A 22,344-nucleotide genomic window follows, 5' to 3' on the forward strand; every position below is an offset into this window, starting at 1 on the left:
ACCCCTGCATAGACCTTACAGGGTAGGCTGAGAAGTGTGATAGTTGGAACACACCCTCCGGGCCCCTTTCTTAAAAAGAGGGACCACCATCCCAGTCTGCCATTCCAGGTGTCCACGCGATGTTGCAGAGGTGTGTCAGCCAAGACAGCCCTACAACATCCAGAGCCCTCAGGAATTCCGGGCGGATCTCATCCACCCCCGGTGCTCTTCCACCAAGGAGTTTTCCAACCACCTTGGCAACCTCAGCCTGAGCGATGGACGGACCCTCACTCGGATCTCAAAGCTCTGCCTCCTCTAGGGAAGGATCATTGGTAGATCCTTGAAGTATTCCTTCCACTGTCCAATGACGTCCCCAGTTGAAGTCAGCAGCCCCTCAGCCCCACTGTATACTGTGTTGGTTGGGAACCGCTTTCCTCTCCTGAGGCACCTGGCAGTTTGCCAGAACCTTCTCGGTGCCTGTCGATACTCTTTCTCCATGGCCTCACCAAACTCCTCCCACACCCGAGTTTTTGGCTCAGCAACTGCTGAAGCTGCAACCCACTTGGCCCTTCGGTACCCATCTTTTGCCAATCAGGCCCGATAGGACTCTTTGTTCAGCTTGACGCCTTCCTTTACCCGAGGTGTCTACCAACGGGTTTGGGGATTGCCGCCATCTACAGCCACCTACAACCTTGTGGCCACAGCTCCAATCCGCTGCATCGACAATGGAGGCACGGAACAGGGCCCACTCGGACTCAATGTCACCAGCCTCCCTCGGTATGCGGACGAAGCTTTGTCGGATGTGGGAGTTGAAGATCTTTCTGGTAGGTTCCTCTGCCAGATGTTCCCAAAAAACCCTCACAACTCATTTGGGTCTGCCAGGTCTGTCCGGTATTTTCACCCACCATCTGATCCAACTCACCACTAGGTGGTGATCGGTTGACAGCTCCGCTCCTCTCTTCACCCGGGTGTCCAAAACACATGGTCGCAAACCCAATGACATAACTACAAAGTCAATCAATGAACTAAGGTGTCCTGATACCATTTGCACTTACCTTTGTGTTCGAACATGGTGTTTGTTATGGACAGACTGTGGTGAGCACAGAACTCCAATAACAAAACACCACTTGGGTTCAGATCGGAGAGGCTGTTCCTCCCAATCATGCCCTTCCAGGTCTCACTGTCATTGGCCACGTGAGTGTTGAAGTCACCCAGCAAGACAATGGAGTCCCTACAGGGGGCACTTTCCAGTACCCCCTCCAGGGTCTCCAAGAAGGCCAGGTACTCCGAACTGCCGTTCGGTGCATAAGCACAGACAACAGTCAGAGCCAGTTCCCCGACCCGAAGGGGCAGAGAAATAACCCTCTCATCCACCAGAGAAAACCGCAACATACAGGCGCTGAGCTGGGGAGCTATGAGTAAGCCCACTCTTGCCCGATGCCTCTCAACCTGGACAACTCCAGAATGGAATAAAGTCCAACCCCTCTCGAGAGAGTCTGTTCCAGAGCCCCTGCCATGTGTTGACGTGAGCCCAACTAACTAGCCCATCTAGTTGGTATCTCTCAGCCTCATACACTAGCTTGGGCTCTTTCCCTGCCAGAGAGGTCACATTCCATGTTCCGAGAGCCAGTTTCAATAGCCGAGGATCGGAACGCCAAGGCCCCCGCCTATGGCCGCCACCCGATCCACATTGCACCGGACCCCCATAAACGCCTCTGCCACAGGTGTTCGTTCCATGGGAGAGTCAAAATACACCAAAAAAGGTTTTTCTATTATGATATTAAGCTTACAACAATAGAAGAACCCTTTTTGGTGCTATACAGAACCATATACAACACATTCTCAATCAATCTGAAGAATTATTTAACTATACAAAGAAGGGCATGATTCTAAATAGAGCCATTCATTTTACTAAAGAACCCCTGATGAATAATTTTTTCTTAGTGTGTATTTTTCAGTTTTTGTAGTTATATTATACACAGCAAAGAACAGGAATGAAAAAGAATAGAGAAAATAGAACTGAAAACAAAATCACAAACTGATGGGAATCAAATATGAGTTATAAGTAAGTAGTATCAGTAATATTAGTTATACATTTCTTCTAAAACATTGAGAAAGATCTCTATATATTTTCAGTTGTTCTTTAATTTAAACTCATTATATACATCTTCTGAAACAAGGAAGATTAGAAGATTAAAGGTAAGACTTTTACCTTTTTGGCTTAACCTGATTTTGGAGTAGTAGATCCTGTGTGTATCTTTAAAATTAATGTCTATATCTAGAATTTATGGAACAGCTATGAACTCCTGATAAGATAATATATCATTTAACTCACTGTTCCAGGGTCCTTTAAAATGTTTGGAGTTAGAAGATGAAGCGAGAAACCAAATGTCTAGAGCCAGAATTTGAAAGAAAATGATCATTAAGTAGGTTACTGTTTGGTTAGGTTAAAACTGAGGAATATTTGCCTGAACATAATGCATAACTTGCAAATAGCTCTGGAAATTTTCTTAGAAGGCAGTATTATGATAAAAGAATCTGCTACCTATTCTTTGTTACATTTAAGAAGTACTTCAAAGTCAGCAACACATCAGGTCATTGACAAAAGACAGCTCACTGCTAGCTGTTAGTGTTAGAAATTAACTGCTTTTACCTAGAAAAAAAGTCTTCTGAGAAGCATGCTGAACTTTTGATTACCAACATACCAGCATTGTTTATTTGTACACAAACCGATCTATCCTCCATTAGCTATTTTCCCTAACTGCATCAGTGCTGACACAAAGGATTATGGGATAGGTATGGCAGTGAAGGATACATCTACACTGCCTTCAAAACTGGCCAAACAGAGGAACCTCTACAAGCAGCATTTTATACAAACATTGACTTCAGATATGACTGTGTGCCTTCCTACATCAGAGTACCATTTAAGGAGACAGCATTAATAACATTTTGTAATTAATGCTGTCTACTTATATCTTATGTCTAAAATGTCTGTAATCCCATGACCAAGAATCATTACCCGAAGAAACTACCCAGATGTTATCTTGACCAGCTCAAATAACGAGGATGCATCAGGTCATAACTTGCCAACGAGAACGACTGTGGCGTCATCACGCCTGACAGAGGATGGGGTTTTGACCCACATCTCTAAGTTTATAAGTTCTCTTATTTTAAACAGTGTACTTAAATCTGCTTCAGGAAAACTAAGGTGAGAATAGAAACAACAGTTACAAAGTCTTTGGTCACTTTGTACAAACAATACCTAACATAAAATGTTCTCTCATATCAAGCGGTGACAGTTTTAGCTAAGCTAGCAGGAACTAAGCTGAAAAATGCATTTTTTTTACCAATATTCTTTACATCATCTCCCACCAGATAACAAAGTGAAATCAGTTTATGGCTCCATCTGTGATAGTTTGTTTTGATGCAGGATCCTGTTCACATATTGCATTAACAAGTGTTCCATGTTCACGTGTCTGATAAATTTTGGTAGATACCATTTACACTTTTTTCACTAAAATGCATCCCCCATTTGGCCAGACGAGAACCAATTATACAACTCCATTTAGAATAAGGCGAAGGCCTTGTTTATTTCAGACGATGCCAAACCACATATTACATGTATTACAACAGCATGTAACTGTATTAAAAGAGTCCAGGTGCTAAACTGGCCTGCCTGCAATCTAGACCTGTCACACACTGAAAATATTTGGAGGGTTATGACATGAAGAATATATCAAATGAGCCCATGAACTGCTGATCCTCCTCTGGCTCTCAACGAAGGCAGTCGCACTTTCCTCCTCTCCTCTCCCTTATCTCTCCTGCTTTGCTTCTGTGTCTAGTCTAGTCTGAGCTCTTTACTGAGAGACTCTCTCCGCGCTGTTCTTCAAACCTAAAATATGGATTTGATTAAATGGTCTCTCGGCGCAATTGACACCATCTTCTTGACGAGAAGTTCTGGTTCAGGGGAACCAGCCTGTCCTGCCGGAACGTTTGCAGCTGGCTACACGATGGACGCATGGGAGAGCTGGCATGTCGTGTGTCTGGCGGCTCTCTCCGTGGAGGATATTGAGGACGTCTACCTATTCGGAACCATGATCGCAGGTGCTTTGCTGATTGGATTGGGCATTGCCCTGGTGTATCGCAAAATTCGCAAAATGGGGGCAGCTGTCCACGGCCCCTTGAAGCTGCCCGACATGATTGATGTGGTGGGCAGAGCTGTCAACACTCAGACTTTGACTGTAAGTCGTACCCTGGATAACATCGTGGAGAAGTTGGCGGCTTTGCAAAGGAAAATGCATCGTTGGAGTGACCACAATGGACTTGGTGAGCTACCGTAAAAAATACGGCTACTCGCTCGAAGCCTGGAAACCTTCTTATCTGCTTTCGGCTCCCCGTATCAGCGCGGGCCTTGGCCTTGGCTGGTACATCATATCTCCTCCAGAGGAACACTGCTGCGAGACCCTCTCTTATCCTCCTCCCCCACTTCCCTGGATCTGCTGATTGTTGACTCTGCCTGGGTCCGATCAAGGTTGTCTCCATGGCGTTTGCTGTGTTATCGCCATTCCACCCTGCGAACTGTGAGATACCTGGACTGGGATGCCGAGCAGGGTGCCTTCTTCAGGCCCTTATCCCCCTGCCCCCATCCCCATAGCAAGTCCCTTAGGAACTCATCCTGGGGGGGGGGGGGGGGGGGGGGGGGGGTTCAGTTTTCAAACTCAGCTTGGAAGCTTTCATTAGCCCGGAGAACAAAAAGGCTCTTGGTTTGGAGAATTACAGCCTGAGGTATTGTTCATCTTTCCTTTCTTTGTTTGCTCTCTCACCCCACCAGTCAGCACCCAGCAGATGCATTTTCCTGACATGATTGTGTATGAATAACAGAAATGCATTCCGTTAACACTTGTTTAAAATGTGATAAAGGTCCACCTTTTACCACTTCCAAACATGGTTTGAGTGATTTGATTGTAATTCAAGCACAATGTATCACTACACCTGGCTTTTCATACATTCAAGTGAAATCTGATCATAATCCAGTGACCAAAGACACATGTCAATGCAAGGTGTAAACAGGACTATTAGTCAGAACTCGGCACAGAGGGGCAGTTTTGCAGCAGGGGCGCTCTCTGAGTTGATTGCATTTCTTTTCCAAACAGTGTTTCTGAACTGCCAGTAAAACATATGAAAGCCACAATTCTTTCAGGAAACTTGACGAATGAAACAAGTTCAAATGTAATCAGTTACATTACTTGCACATTAGCTAGTTTATCACATTTTGCTATTGTGCTATCCTGGAAAAGGGAAAGAAAATCTGTGGTGGAATTGACTTTGTCCTACCATGTTCTACCATAATTGATGCAGTGGTTATGTTCTGGTGTTTGTTACCAATGCATCAGTTGGAATTGAAAATTTGTATAAGACGGCAGCTTCCAAGAATTCAAAAGAAAAAGGAGAATTCACAACTTTAAGTAAAGTTACCTCAGGAGTTTATCAAGTGTCAAGCTATGAGTGAGGTTGGCTTTTAAGGGTCATGGCTGCTTCTAGCAGAAAGACTGCTTTAGTACTAGGGCCTGGAGCTTGTAACGTGGATCTCAGCTGCCTGTTTGTTTTTCTGTTTTAACACATTGTATAAATATCCAGTCTTCCATAAACTCAGGCAGTGTGTTGGAGCACGTATGGCCCTTTCCAGAGCATAGTTAGGGATCCAAAAACATACTATTACACTACCATACTAATGATTGCACTGTTTTTGGTATAATATTAAGTAGTGGTGTCAAGTTTTTTCTACATTAGGATCAAGACACAATACATTCTATGAATTAAAAACAGTGAATGTGTGTGTATGTCTGTCTGCCCTGTGATGGACTGGTGACGTGTCCTGTATTCTGCCTTCTTCCCGATGACAGCTGGGATAGGCTCCAACACCCCCTGCGACCCAGACGGAGAAGCAGCTTAGAAGATGTGTGTGAGATTGACTTTTTTATTTTTATTTTTTTTTACATAGATATTCATATTAGGTAAATTATGTAAATCCATAGTCTCCATACATTCTCATTTTGTTCTGTGCCACAAGATTTCTGGTGTAGTGTATTCCAGTGGTTGTTGACAGTGTATTTAAAAAAAAAAATAAAAAGCTATACAGCCTGATCACAACTTGTGGCAACCACTCTACTAATCATCTCCCCTAAATCCAGGCCCCAATGATTGCAATGATTGTGGTAAAAAAGTGAAATTCTTAAACAGGAAGCCATGCTGTTGTAGCGCAGGTAGAATATGACCTGGTGTTGTCATGTGGAAATAAAAATGGCAGAGCCTAGCTTTTAAACTTTTTGCTCTTAACGATTAAGATCATCAGTTATTTCCATAAACAATCTGAAAGGTTGGCTCTTCAGACCACAATGCATGTTTCCAGTGTGCATCAATCCTGTTCAGATGAGCCTGAGCCCAAAGAAGTCAGCGGTGTTTCTGGACGCTGTTGACGTATGACTTCCACTGTGGAAAGTATTTCTGCATGTAGCTATGGGTGGTGTGTATTGACACTGGCTTGTCAAAGTATTCCCAACCCCATTTGATGATATTCCTCACATACTAGCAGTGCTGCCTGAGGTGACGGAAGTCACAGGCATTCATTTGCAGCTTTCTGCCACAATTCTATTGATTCCGTGAATCTTTAGACAATAGTATACATTGTTCTTACTGTCCATTGGGTTTGTCACTAAAGAAAATAATTTGGAAATGTTTTATTTTGGAGCTCATTTCTCAGTGATACATTGTGATGTTCTTCATAGCCACCTGATCAAAATGCTTTTTTTGTGTTATAGATATATCGCAGCATGTCTGTTTTTATTACTTCTACAGTATTTTTATGTCCTCCTAGATTGCTTGCAGAGAGCACCACAAAAAAAAAAAACAATGGCACAGAAGCTGAGGTCAAGTACAGTTTATTTGTACTGTATGTATTGTAACACAGGTAGACATACAAGTAATAGAGGTTAAGTATCTCTGTTTTATTCATCTATCCATCCATTTTCTAAGCCGCTTCTTCCTCAGGGTCGCGGGGGTATCTCTGTTTTAATTCAACAGAATAATTAGACATAAAGCTTAACATAAATATTCATGCACAATGTAACTGGATCTAATACAAGTGATCAGTGAAAGTGCTTTGGCCCTCATTTGGGTCCCACTTCACCCATGTTAACTTTATCTACTTGAACATCTTCCTTTTAAATTCTTCTCTGTCAGCTGTCACATATGAACCTAATTCTTTTCATTATGGTGTTAAAGTCATGCATTCAAAGAAGAGAAAGAGAGCTGCTGATTCCCTTTTCTTCCTCAAAAGAAAGTTAACCAAAATGGTTTGCAGCTGCCAAACTTATTTTCATGATGTAAAAAATCTGCAGAATTTTTCACCAACAGAGCAAATTTCACGGCACCACAGCTGCCATGTAATGTACAGATCTGGCAGAGCTCTCCACTGAAACATAGAACATTCAGAAAAAGTTTTTTTTTGAGGATTCAGTAATAATTAAGGGTTTGAATAAATTTTTGATACTAATTAAATATTAGATTAATGCTGTCTTTCACCAGAGGCAGTAATAGCTGTCCCTCGGTTGGCGTTCTGGTCCTCCTCCTCCTTGATTGCGTTCTCAATCTTTGATCGAAAGGCGTAACATTGCTGCTTAACATCTTTCCCCATGAATGCGTAAAGAAATGGGTTCAGGCAGCTGTTGGCACTGACAAGAATGAAACTAAAGTGCTGTATGGTTATTAAAAATTTGTACTTCTTATGTAATTTAATTAAAAGAACAGTGTGATATGGTAGCCAGCAGATCAAGAAAGTAACAATCAACACAGTCATGATCTTCAAGGGCTTTTTGTACCTCACCCTCTGCATGAACAGCTTTCTAATTATGAGAACATGACAGATGAAAATGATCAGGAATGGGATCAAAAATGAAGAAACAAATCGGCATGTTACAGTGGCAATATAATTTTTCTTAGAATTGTAACTGTAGTTGCATGTTTGCTGCTTGTGATTAAAGACTCGGAAAACAGCTGATGGTGTGCTACACACTGCTGCAACGATCCAAGCTAGCACAACTATCACTGAGGCCTTTCTTATGGTGCGCTTGTTCTGAGCCCACACAGGAAAAATAACAAGCACACAGCGGTCCACACTGATGATGACGAGGAGGAAGATGCTGCTGTACATGTTGAGCCACAAGATGAAAGACCTGAACTTGCACATGAAGAGCCCAAAAGGCCAGTCTTTATTGACCACAAAGATTACACTGAAGGGCAGACTGGAGCAGAATACGAAATCAGACACAGCTAGACTCAGGTACCAGGTGCTGACGACTGACTTCTTCACCTTAATTCCTGCAATCCAGATCACCAAAGCATTTCCAGCAATACCCAGGACACAGATGATCACTTCTGCTACTGCGTAGAAAATACACACTGCATCACAAGATGATGATCTCGATGTCTGACTCATGATGTCTTTCTTTGTTTCTGCCACTGGGAGTGAATTGATGATGCCTCTTGATTCTGTGCATTAGAAAAAAAAACAAGTGTATATCTGTTGAGTACTGATGAGAAAGTTGCAAGTGCATGAAACAAAATCTCAGAGAACAAGAAATCAAGTATAAATAAATGCAGCTTTGTTAGATCAAATGTTTATGTATTGGCTGCTTTTTCACTATTGGACAAAAAAATATGAATTGTGCCATAAGTTTTGCACAATTCAAATTTCATCTTTTTGAAATTGAAATTTGGCATTTGTATTATTGAACTCAAGACAAAATCTAATAAACCCAGTCAAAATCAACTGTGCAGAGATTAACTAAGAAGCCAGTGTCATCCAGTCCATCTCCATGAGAAAGAGACACAACATGAATATCTGATGGTATTCTATATCATACAATTCTGAAAGGTTTTGGTACAAAAGGGTAATTTTGTATGCTAACAACAGCTATTCAAAATAAAACAGCAGAGAGGACATCCGTTTTATATTTGAATCAAAAAGACTCACCTGTCAATGGCTGCTTCACTTAAGAGCTGCAGAGCTGATGGTTTCCTCACTTACAATGTGGGACAGACTTTGTCTATCATGAAAATGTTTTCACATTCAGTTCCTCTTTGTTCTCAGTTTAGTTCTAAGCGTTTAACAAGTAGAAAACCACACAGCCCTTAGCTGAGAAATGAGCCTCAGTAAGCATGAAGCTAGATGCACGCTATTTAGGAGTAGATTAACTTCACCCTCAGCCCCATAAACCCTTAATCAAGTCAAGTCAAGTGAAGTTTATTTATATAGTGCTTTTTAACAGGTATTGTAATGAAGCAGTTTTATAGAAAAGCACCACTATGATGGCGGCAAACACTAAGCCCTATGATGTGCCCCTGGTTTCACAACAGATTTCACAAGAAGCACAACATGGACTGCAACCACAGGGGCCCTAACATTAAGGCAGCACTGTCAGCTGGATTTTCAGGGTCCTGAATGTGCAGTCTGGCAATGTATGACGGTATTGAAAAATCTACTGATGTTTCAAGCTTTGGAAAGCGGCTCTTCCTTGTCTAGTGGTACTGACTCAGGAAAGTTTTCTGCATCTCTGTACATTGGATTTGATAGTTTCAGGAGATTTCTGCTTCAAAATTTTCAAAACTAATTTTTCTAGTTTTCTAGCATTCTGCTCTCTTGTCATTACCACACTCTTTTGAGTCTAATGGAGAGTGTTATAGGTTCCAACCTAAAATTACAGGATAAGGTCAAAGAGCTGCTACAGTTACAGTTACCAAAAATGTTTGGCCAAGTAAACGTCAGCAGAGTGGTGTGTCTTTTCATCCTATATTAACACAGCTCACTCTTACCTCCAGTCTTCTCTAAGGATAAGACTTTCCCTCACTAGGGTCTGAGTGCTACTTGTACATATCAAAGCATTTTCATCATTTGGAGAATAACTCCTTCAGGTGAATACAAAGATTGTGTGTCTTCACCCCAGGATAGACTTCCAGTGCATCTCTCGTGTTAAATGTCCTGTGTTACGTTATATTTCACCAGTATTGTATATTGCATTGTACCTGCATCACTGCATGGAGGAGAACATTCACTGCCAATTTTGTTACGTGTCCTAATAGAAGGCCTGGCTGACTAGTCTGATACAGAGTGATATGGAGAGACAGAGGACCATCCTGCCCAGCAAGAGACAGTGAGGCCAACTGTGCTCTTTTGGCAATGAACAGCTGTCAACTTGAGATCTCCTTATGAAAGGGGAAATGTGGTAACACTTTACCGTAGGGCACACAACAACTTCATTATCCCATTGTGACAACTGACACAAACATACATAAACATTGATAAATGCTTACTCCAAGGGGCACTGAATGGAATTGAAAAATGAAAGTGACTATATTAAACTCATTTAGCCTACTATCAACTTTACTTACCATGTGATGGACATTTATATTATTGAGTCATTGAGCAGATGATTTTAACCAGCACAAAACATCCAAACAGTGGAAGCCAAAACAAGACAAAATATAATAGATTGAGTCTTTATCCCAAAAGAACAAGTATATTTAGTTTAATATAGTTACAGAAAATAAGAGTTATGTGTAATCTTACTCCTTTTTAGGCCAGTTAACAATAAAACCAGGTTAAGTGCAGAGGATTTAATGGAAACACTTTTCAAATTAAGTCAGAAAATGTGCAAGGTGTTGAGTAGTGTTCTCACTACTCCTTATGTGGCTGAATAGAATAGATTCTGAATAGAATTCCTGCAGCCATGTTACAAAATGCACATTGTAACTCTGTCATTAACATTTACATGTATTGATTACAGTTTTTTTATTCATGCAGTTATACAAGTGTGTATTGACAGTTGTAGCAGGATATTTTCTGTCATGTAATTGCATGTGTGTGTAAGTGATCTGGGGATCTTGACCACCAAACTGTATCATTTTTTGGGGATCTTGCCTTTCCAACTATAGGTTATTTAATGGTATTTTTAAAGAATCAGAAATATATGCCAGTGTATGTTTTTGGAGATGTTCTTTTGTGCCTAGAGCTAATCTGTGTCAAGGTTGTCTGGCTCAAGGGAAGCTATCAGAGTCAGGCTCTACACACTCATACTCATTCACACAGACACACACACACACATAAGCACATACACATACACACACATACATATGCACACACAGGCACACACACCTGCGTGCACACATACACACACACATACCTTACGTGAAAACCTAACCACGCATAGATTAGAGGGGCGACTATCACTTCAATTGACAACATTTTGACGCTTATTGACGATGAGGCTCCGTCTGGTGGAAGTTATTAGTAAGACAGGTTTCTGGAACACACCTTTAAAAGTAAATTCATGCAATTAATTAAAATATATGTGCTGTATAACTCAAACTTGAAAGCAGCATGCAGATCAAAATAATAATTTCAAGGACAAACAGAGAAGAATAAACTCTGCCATTGTAATGGGGAGTAAATTTGTGCCTACACTGCACATGCATAAGGAATAAATATATGACAGTATTTTTGCTAATAGTATTATGTAATATTGAAATATAAAACATTTGATATAATGAGAACACACTGATCTTAAATTTATTTAATTGTTAAAAAAAATTATATATATATTGTGTAAGTGTGTAAGTCCCAAAACATTTGTGGTTTGTCCACATGGATTTTGGCATACTGAAGTAAACTCTTCTTGTGCTTCTTGTGCAGAGCGGTGCACCTGGGAGTTCTGGTACGGAAGCCGTCATCTCACAGTGTGTGCCTTAGTGTCTGGGCCGAAAGCTGAGTACCTCCCTCTGACAAGTCCTGTCACAGTTCCTCAGCTGTCAGCCAGGGATTTTTCTCCATCTTTCGTTTCAGGCACTGGAAAGCAGTCGCTGACAACATTTTATATACATATATATATATATCAAAGTACTCAAAAGCTGAGAGCGACCCATTCTTTCAGAAATGTTTGTAGAAGTGATACTTCTACAAACATTTCTGAAAGAATGGGTCGCTCTCAGGAGCTCGGTGAACTCCAGCGTGGTACCTTGATAGGATGCTACCTGTGCAACAAGTCCAGTCATGAAATTTCGCCACTAATAAATATTCCACAATCAACTGTCAGTGAAATTATAAAAAAGTGGAAGTGATTGGGAAAGACAGCAACTCAGCCACAAAGTGGTAGGTTACGTAAAATGATCGAGTGGGGCAAAAAGATTGGTGACAAAGGCAAAGGCTCAGGCCTATGATGAGCTGTATGAGAGGCTGGACAGTAAAGAAGGAGTAAAGGACTTGTATCGTTTGGCTAAACAGAGAGATGGAGCTGGAAAGGATGTACAGCAGGTTAGGCTGATAAAGGATAGAGAGGGAAATGTACTAGTGAATGAACAAAGAGTGATGAGTAGATGGAAGGAGTACTTTGAAGAACTAATGAATGAGGAAAACGAGAGAGAGAGGAGGACAACGGGGGAGACATAGTGGATCAGGAAGTGCAGAGAATTAGTAAGGTGGAAGTGAGGGCAGCTTGAAAAAGGATGAAGAATGGAAAGGCAGCTGGTCCAGATGACATACCTGTGGAGGTATGGAGATGTTTAGGAAAGAAGGCAGTGGACTTTTTAACCTGGTTGTTTAACAAAATCCTGGAGAGTGAGAGGATGCCTGATGAGTGGAGAAGCAGTGTATTGGTCCCCATTTTTAAGAACAAGGGTAAAGTGCAGAGCTGCAGTAACTACAGAGGTATAAAGTTGATGAGCCACACCATGAAGGTATGGGAAAGAGTTGTTGAAGCAAGGCTAAAGCGAGAGGTTCAGATCAGTGAGCAGCAGTTTGGTTTCATGCCCAGAAAGAGTACCACAGATGTAATTTCTGCATTGAGAGTGTTGGTAGAGAAGTACAGAGAAGGTCAGAAGGAGCTACATTGTGTCTTTGAGGATTGAGAGAAGGCATATGATAGGGTGCCAAGACAGAAACTGTGGTACTGTATGAGGAAGTCAGGTGTAGCTGAAAAGTATGTTAGGGTGGTGCAGGACATGCATGAGGGTAGTGAGACAGTGGTGAGGTGTGCAGTTGGAGTGACAAATGGTTTCAAGGTGAAGGTAGGGTTACATCAGGGATCAGCTTTGAGCCCCTTCTTGTTTGCAATGGCGATGGACAGGTTGACAGATGAGGTCAGGCAGGAGGCTCCATGGACCATGATGTTTGCAGATGACATTGTAATCTGTGGTGAGAGTAGAGAACAGGTGGAAGAGAATCTGGAGAGGTGGAGGTTTGCACTGGAGAGGAATGAAGGTCAGTAGAGATAAGACGGAATACATGTGTGTGAATGAGAGGGAGGCAGGTGGAAAGGTGAAGATGCAAGGAGTAGAGGTTGTAAAGGTGGATGACTTCAAATATCCTGGGTCAATCATCCAGAGCAATGGACAGTGTAGAAAAGAGGTGAAGAAGAGGGTGCAGGCAGGATGAAGTGGGTGGAGACGGGTGTCAGGGCTGATGTGTGACAGAAGGATAGCAGCAAGAGTGAAAGGGAAGGTTTACAAGACAGTAGTGCGTCCTGCTATGATGTATGGTTTGGAGACTCTGGCTCTGTCTAAAAGACAGGAGGCTAAGCTGGAGGTGGCATAGATGAAGATGCTGAGATTTTCGTTGGGAGTGACAAGGATGGACAAGATCAGAAATGAGCAGATCAGAGGGACAGTGAAGGTGGAGCAGTTTGGAGATAAAGCCAGAGAGGCCAGGTTGAGATGGTTTGGACATGTGTCGAGGAGGAATAGTGGATATATTGGGTAAAGAATGTTGGAGATGGAGCTGCTGGGTAGAAGAAGAGGTAGACCTCAGGGAAGGTTTATGGATGTAGTGAAGGTGGACATGGAGACGGTTGGTGTGAAAGTAGAGGAGGCAATGGATAGGGCAAGATGGAGGCAGATGATCCGCTGTGGCGGCCCCTAAAGGGAGCAGCCGAAAGAAGAAGATATATATAATGTGTCCTGTGTCCGTCTGTCCATCCAGGCGAGAGTATCGCTGGCGTCTACGTGTGACTGCTGCTTCTCTCCGTCTCTCCTGTGTGACTCTCTGGCCACTCTTTGTTGTTTGTTGTGGCTGCACCGCCGTGGCTGTACTCTGCTCTGCCTTCCCGCCAACTGGAGGTGGCTGCACCAGCGCAGCTGTACTCTGCTCTGCCTTCCCGCCAACTGAAATTGGCTGCACCGCCAACTGGAGGTGGCTGCACTGCTGCGGCTGTACTCTGCTCTGCCTTCCCGGAAAACACCGCAAATGAACTATCTACCACACTGATGGCACTATTATACCCTCATTCTGGTCCACATCTGGCCCAATGGTGCTCTCTGTGCGTCGAAGCGCTAACCTGCATAACTTGCACTGTCCTCCCTCCCACTTCTCCTGGTACCACTTTTGGGTTGCTGAACGTTCGCTCCCTGTCCAACAAATCATCAGTGCTGCAGGAGCTTATACTGGACAACTGTATTGACATACTTTTCCTAACTGAAACCTGGCAACAAGCCGGTGATTTCTATGCTCTTAATCAGGCGACCCCCACCTAATTTCAAATATATCTGCAAACCTCGTTCTTCTGGAAGAGGAGGTGGTCTAGCTGTGATTTTCAATACTAAAGTCAACATCACAGAAGTTTGCTTTACATCTCCCACTTCTTTTGAATATATTGCTCTTAAATTACCTGGCTCTGTTATTGCACTGTTACTTTAGCGTCCCCCAAAACCTAATGTTTCATTCCTTTCCGAATTATCTGAGTTACTCACACTGGCCTGTTCAATTTCTCCCCGCCTGCTGCTAGTTGGTGATTTCAATATCCATGTAAACTCTCATGACTGTAAATATGCTAAGGAATTTACTGCAATTCTTGACTGCGTCCATGTTGCGCAGCATGTACATTTTCCCACCCATGACAAAGGTCACACCCTCGACTTAGTCTGTTCTTCCTCCTTGTCTGTTATTAATCCACATCCTCTGCTGAGAACTCTCTCTGAGAATGCACTAGCTCCTCTGAAGACCAAAACTGTCTTTTTCCACTCCTGCTCCTTGGTATACTGGTGAGCTCCATACTTTGAAGCAGGTTGTTTGCCGTCTGGAGCGACTTTATAAGAAGTCGAAACTCACTGTTCATGGTGAGGCTTATAAACAACACATATCTACTTACAGTGATGCCTTACATACTATTAAGTCTACTTATCTTTCTAGCCTCATTAACAATCAACACAGCACAAACTCCCGTCATCTCTTCTCTACAGTCACCAAGCTTTTTAAACCCCCTGGTGGCATTGTAGCTGCTTCTTCTGAACTTTGCAACACATTCTTACATTTCTTTGAATCTAAAATTGCAAACATTAATAGCTCCCTGGTAATCGCTACTGCTGATATCCCTTTTCAATCTTCTCCTTCTACTCTTCCTCCTGGCTTTAAACCATTCTCTTCCTCTCTTTCTGCCTTTAACAGTGTTGACTCTTCCTTCATTGCTAACATCATAACTACTTAAAATAACACAACCTGCTCTCTTGATCCACTTCCTACAACCTTAACTAAAGTCAGTCTACCTGTCCTGGTCCCTCACCTTACCATCATTATTAATCAATCATTGCTCCTAGGCCAGGTTCCTTCAATCTATAAGATTGCCGCAGTAACACCCATCCTTAAAAAACCAGGCATTGACCCGTCTGACCAAAATAATTACCGTCCTATCTCTAACCTTCCCTTTCTGTCCAAAGTTCTTGAAAGAACTGTTGCCAGTCAGCTGCAAAAACACCTAATATCTGGTTTCTGTCCATTCCATTGTACTGAAACACCTCTAATTAAGGTCACTAATGATCTCCTTATGTCTGCAGATGCTGGTGCTCTCTTCATCTTGTTACTGCTTGACTTAAGTGCAGCCTTTGACACAGTGAGTCATTCCATTCTCCTGTCAAGTCTGCATGAACTGGGCATTGACGGTACTGCCCTGGACTGGTTTACATCCTACCTGACCAATAGGCAGCAGTTTATCACCCTCTCGGGTCATACTTCCTCTACCTCTGCTGTCTCGCAAGGGATCCCACAAGGATCCGTCCTTGGACCTCTCTTTTTCATTGTATATATCCTTCCCCTTGGTCACATACTACATGGATACAATCTTGATTTTCGCTGTTATGCAGACAACACCCAGATTTACCTCAACACCAAATCATTTCATAATCCATCCCTTTCTCACTTAGATACCTGCTTATCTGAAACCAAGAGTTGGATGAAACATAACTTTCTTATGTTAAAAAGTAGCAAAACATAACTCATTCTCATTGGATCCAAATCCACCCTCACGAAAACTCCTCCTCTCACACTTTGCATTGATGATGTAGTTATCTCTCCTTCCCCACTGATCCGAAATCTGGGTGTCATCCTCGATTCAACTCTTTCATTCACTGCTCATATTAACTCCATTGTCAAAATTTCATTTTTCCATCTGCGCGATATTACCAAACTCAGATCATCCCTCTCTCAGTCAGCTGCAGAAATCCTCATCCATGCTTTCATTTCCAGCCGTCACGACTATTGTAACTCTCTTCTAGCGGGTATCAGCTCTTCCCCCACTCACAATCTTCAAATGGTTCAGAACTCTGCCGCCCGTCTCCTCACCCACACTCGCTCCCATCATCACATTACCCCTGTTCTCCAACGTCTCCATTGGCTTCCTGTGAAATATCGCATACAGTTCAAAATTCTTCTCCTCACCTATAAAGCTCTTAACGGTCTTACCCCTTCTTACTTGTCTGATCTTCTTCTTCCCTATAAACCCCCCCACTCTCTCAGGTCATCTCCAGCTGGACTACTTACCGTCCCTCCGTCTAACCTCCAAGGCTTTGGTGACCGAGCCTTCTCCAGATCTGCCCCTAGACTCTGGAACTCTCTTCCACTACTGGTCAGACAATCAAATTCACTCTCCATATTCAAGTCTAACCTGAAATCTTATCTTTTCGCACTTGCTTATAACCTCCCTTATGCCTTCAATGTCTGACCCTGTCATTATCCAGCATTTCTTATATAACTGGTCTGCCCCACCACACTCATAACCTGCCCTCAGTCTGTTTTGCTCTTTCATATGACCTCCCATATACTGCCTTGTCTTTTTGTTTGTAGTATTGTGCTCTTGTTGTCTGTGTTAGTGTGTTATCTGTGTACTTTGAATTGTAAGCATCTTTGGGTCCTTGATAAAGTACTATATAAAAATAAAGAATTATATATATATATATATATATATATATAATGTGGGGGGCAATAAAGTGTATATAATATGAAATGTACAGGATATATTATTGCTACAATATGAACTGAAAGTTGGCATCTATACCGCAGATCTCTCACATGTGAATCAAATAATCCAAGTCAAATTCTATTGTGCAGAGAAAAATAACGAAGCCAATGTTGTCCAGTTGTTACAGATTTACCTCTGTTCCAGTAGTTGCGTTTTGTGTTTGGTTATGAGGCTATATATGTTAATGCATCCAGGCCTCTAGAGGGAGCTAGTTCATCTTAGTGTGTTAAATATCCCATACAATGCTTGCATAGAAGAAGTTGAGTAGCATGGACTCCAACAAACAAACCTCTGTTGTCTGCTGTTCAACTTTCCCAGTCCTTTGAGGAACATTCCCTTTTCATTCACTAAGTGTTGATTTTTTTTTTTTTTACTTTGTGCTAGGTACAAACCTTATTTTGAGGCTTGTTTGGGACTTATGCTAAAGCTAAAGTTTGTGTTAGCAGGCCACATTTTTAGTTTTTCAGTTAATAGCTGTGTTTACAGAAGGTGGTTGAAGTTCATATTTGTGAACTGCTGGTGACAAGAGAGGCATGTGAGAACCTGAGAATATGTGTGAAATGTGATGGATATTCTACTGTGGGACTAACTCAGTTTCCACACATCACTGTCACTCCAAAAAAAATAGGGGACTGATTTGGCTGTTTTTAATAATACTTTGGGAATCTTGAGGAGGCCTCAGGCCCACATGGACTCATTGATTCTTTTTTTCTCTCTTTTTTTTTTATTTGTGTGTGTTGAGTTGTGGGTTAAATTACTTATTTCTGTGTAGAGATAGGATGGACTGATTTATTTTGCATGTTCACATTTTTATCTTTGCAATAACACCAAAAAAGGTATATCATCTTTTTTGTATTTCTCATTTGCTTGTCCATTCATTTAGTATAATCCAAGATGTTCCCGGTGTAACGGAGTTGAAATTAAACAGTTGATAAAATATTGAGTTTCACCAAAATGACTCCATCTTTGTAAAAAAGGTTAAGAACAATTGTAAAAAGTTATTTATATTTTCATATAAAAAGGAAAAAAACCTTACAAATATTTTTAGGGAGCTATTCTTTTCTTGCTGTGACATCACTGCAGACTATGTCCCTCTGTTGCTGCCGTACCTCCATCAGACGAGTGAGAGCTCTGAGATGGACGGTGTGTAACTGCTGTGGTTCCTCATTAATATATATTTTAATTCAGTTCATATAGAAAAAAAAAACTTTGAAACATTGTTCTAACACATTATATGAGCATGTGGTAATCTTAGAGTGTAGTTTTGATTAGAAATGCTATTTTGTTGAATTATTGCTCGGACATGTGCTTCAGCTAGCTGAGCCTCGGTAGCTAGCTATATGGCCAGCTAAAATTCACCCTCAGAAGCAAAGTTCCATTATAAAAACTTCTAATTCCTTCTTACTTTATATTCATATGTTCAGCTTGTGAAGTCTGCAGCCGTCTAAGGCAAGAGAGGATTAATACACTGTAAAATCCGTTTCAGGTATGTGCTCCCCAGTCTGTTCCCTCCTGAAATGTGCAGTGCGTTTCGCTGATGCTAGCCAAGCAGCCTTAGTTTTGTATTTGTTCTGCAGTAAGTTCACTTTGTTTTGCCATAAGAGGAAAAAGAAAACGCTTTTCTCTGTGATTTTGGGATTTTGTATGATATGAACAAACTATACGATCACGTGTATGCTATTGTAATGTGAGGAGTGCTCTTTTGTGAAGAAATACTATGAGCTCATCAGACGAGTGAGAGCTCTGAGATGGACGCTTGCGAGGTCTGCAGCCATCTAAGGCAAGAGAGGATTAATACACTGTAAAATCCGTTTCAGAATAAACAGAGTGGAAAGCGAGCCCTTGTGTCCGACTGGTTGATGATCGAAGAGTGGTCGTTACATCTGCATTTTTGATTAACTCAGTAGCAAAAAGGTCCTGCGGGGTGTTTATATATTTCATGGCCTGTACAGGGATTGACTTTGACTTCTTTGTTCTTCCCATTTCTGATTAATAATCACAGGCATTTTCCAACCACCACACAACATGGCAGCCACTCAGCCTGAGGTAGTGGATGGACCTAGCCTACTACTTGACTACACTGCTGGTCCTTTTGTTTCAAGGTCAGAACCTCTTAATGACATCATTAGGACACTTAGTAATCTGTGTCTGGACTCTGAGGAAAAGGAAGATGACATCAGTGAAGGGGATAACCTAGACATTCCTCCACCTCCACCTGAGCTCCTCTTTCATGATAAGATCAGTCAGACTTCTCCAGCAATTGGTGTTAGCAGAGGTTGGGAGCCCTGTAAGATAGAATGCGCATCATGTATGACCTGGACAGTAGACTGGGGGACCAGGATCTGACCAGAAAGAAACATGCTTTGGAGGAGAAGATGTGCTACACATTGGAAATAGAGACTATGCACATTATGGAGGTTGCAGAGCTCAAATTAAAGGACCTGGGTCAATCGGTAGTGAGCTGTCTCAAACACGGAGACAAGAAGATTGACAGCCTGCTATCCACTCCCATTCCTGTCCACTATGCCTAACTTTCTACTGTCTCCACCATTCCACTCCTACTGCTTTTCCAGTCCACCACTCCATTTCAAGCATGGATGGGAATCCAACTGAAGCTGTTGTTCATGGAAGGTGTCAAGGCACCACAAGGGACCACAGAGAGCCTCAGAGACTTTGCCTTCCAGTACCATGTTCTGTGCCTCAGGTGCATATGCCTGAATGTGGTTTTCTTTTCTAGGCAGAATGAAGACCCTGATGAGGATACTCAATGTGGCTTATTGGCTTACCATCAGAAAGGATGTCTGGGAGTACAGAAATCAGTGCCAGGTTTGACAGAAGTACAAGCCAAGAATATCCAAGCTCAGCAGGCTTCTGCAGTCCACTGCTCCCGTAGAGCCTTGTTACATGTAGGGTTTGGATTTTATGGGCCCTTTCCCTCGCAGTCCTCAGCAAAATGAGTATCTCCTGGTCATGGTTGATCACCATACATTTAAGACACCACAGCTTGTGTCAGTTCTGATCAGAGAACTTTTTTACATGTTGGGGAACTCCAAAGTACCTAGTTTCAGATCAAGGACCACAGTTTACTTCCCAGTTGATTGATGAAATTTGCAAGCAATGGGGTGTTACACAGAATTGACAACAGCTTACCATCCACAAACCAACCTCATCGAACATATTAACAAGGGACTGAAATCCATGATCTCATCCTATGTTCAGGACAAACACCACATGTGGGATCGATGGCTACCATAATTCAGGTTTGAGATCAATTCTGCATGGCATGAAGGCACAGGATTCACCCCTGCAGAGCTCGCAAAGCTCAAAGGACCTTTGAAGAACCTTCTCAAACAAGCTCCCGACCCTGAGCACAGTGCTTATGACAAAATTCAGCACCTGCAGCAAATGCGGAAAATGGTAAAGCAGCATAGCTCCCTGCTTCTCTGATCTAGGCAACCTCCTTTCCACCTCAACAAAGCACAATATCATGAGAGGCTATTTTCAAAGCTCATGATGTAGGAGACCCTTGAGAACAAATGAGGGATCTCCTCCCAGACCTGGACTAAAGCATCCGCCAACTCCTGGACAGTCTGTGGTGCAACGTGACGTTGGTAGATGGAGCGAGATATGTTGTCCCAGATGTGCTCAATCGGATTCAGGTCTGGGGAACCGGCGGGCCAGTCCATAGCTTCAATGCCTTCATCTTGCAGGAACTACTGACACATTCTAGCCTCATGAGGTCTAGCATTGTCCTGCATTAGGAGGAACCCAGGGCCAACCGCAACAGCATATGGTCTCACAAGGGGTCTGAGGATCTCATCTCGGTACCTAATGGCAGTCAGTCTACCTCTGGCAAGCACATGGAGGGCTGTGCAACACAATGTAATTTCATCAAAAATGATGTAACTTGATATAGTTATTATGTCAACTTGCCATCAAATTTGACCAAAGCAGCCTTTTTGACAGCTGACACCTTTTGGAAAGAGCATTTATAAATGTTTGTTTCTCTCAGTTTTAATTAGGGGTTTATGTAGATGACATACAGCTTTCCACACAGTGCCCTACAGTGAAATTTTACAGGAAATGCTTAGACAGCTGTTGACACTACTTATGACAGTAAAACCACTTGTGATGCTCTGTCAGACTTGTGGTTATGCTACCAGTTGACGTGCAAGAGGAGGTGTTCATTGAATCTCAGTGCTACAAATGAATATCATTTGTGCAAAAGAATTACTTTACTATAAATAGATTACATAAGTACAGCTTATGTAAATACACATGTATCAATTTTAGTGTTTTATTCATGTCATTACACAAGTGTGTATTGATAGTTGTAGCAGGATATTTTCTGTCACATAACTGCATGTGTGATAGAGTGAACAGGTTTCTAGCAAAACGTTTATAACCGTAACATTGCATCTACACAGGATACAGCAATTTTCCTAATATTTAGCAAGCAGTAGTAGAATTCCTGAGATTCAACCAAGTTGTGGCTTTAATCCATTCTGCAATGTGATGGAACACACCTTTAAAAGTAAATGTATGCAATTAATTGAAATGTCTGTAATTTCACTGTACCCACAAAACACATGAACTGTTCACTTACAAACTATATCTAGTAGGATATTATTGTTGTTTTTACAGCTAGCTGAATTTTATTACAGATACATTGTAAATACTTGTATAATTATAGGTAATTAAAAACCTGTTACAATCAGAAAAGTCCAGTTACAAGAACAATAGTTCTTAAAATCACTCACTGTATTATACATGTGTAATTACATAACAAAAAATACTGTTTTAGTTATGAAACATACATTTGTGTATTTGCTAATACATATGCTATATGGCCAAAAGTTTTCGATTGTCACACAACTTGAGTGACATCCCATTCTTAATACATATGGTCTAATATGATGTTGGCCCACCCTTTAGGCCAAAAACAGCTTCAACTCTTTTGGGAAAGCTTTCCACAAGGGTTAGGAGTGTGTTTTTGGGAGTTTTTCACGCATTCATGAGGTCAGATACAGAT

General features: G+C 41.9%; 1 protein-coding gene and 1 long non-coding RNA gene across 2 annotated transcripts; one reads left to right on the forward strand and one right to left on the reverse strand.

Moving 5' to 3' along the window:
- Window positions 1–7,543: 7,543 nt before the first annotated feature.
- On the reverse strand, window positions 7,544–9,049 carry LOC108414919 (chemokine-like receptor 1). Its single transcript, XM_037531890.1, has 2 exons — window positions 9,011–9,049; window positions 7,544–8,526 (listed from the first exon to the last, which is right to left on the reverse strand). The coding sequence occupies exon 2, from the start codon at window positions 8,471–8,473 to the stop codon at window positions 7,544–7,546; it is 930 nt and encodes a 309-aa protein (XP_037387787.1). The 5' UTR covers window positions 8,474–8,526; window positions 9,011–9,049.
- An 8,915-nt stretch (window positions 9,050–17,964) lies between these two features.
- LOC119261764 lies at window positions 17,965–20,127 on the forward strand. Its single transcript, XR_005129180.1, has 3 exons — window positions 17,965–18,148; window positions 19,315–19,414; window positions 20,050–20,127. It is a non-coding gene; the product is annotated as an uncharacterized LOC119261764 (long non-coding RNA).
- The last annotated feature ends 2,217 nt before the right edge of the window (window positions 20,128–22,344 follow it).

This window comes from Pygocentrus nattereri, chromosome 20 (assembly GCF_015220715.1).
Source record: "Pygocentrus nattereri isolate fPygNat1 chromosome 20, fPygNat1.pri, whole genome shotgun sequence".
NCBI lineage: Eukaryota > Metazoa > Chordata > Actinopteri > Characiformes > Serrasalmidae > Pygocentrus > Pygocentrus nattereri.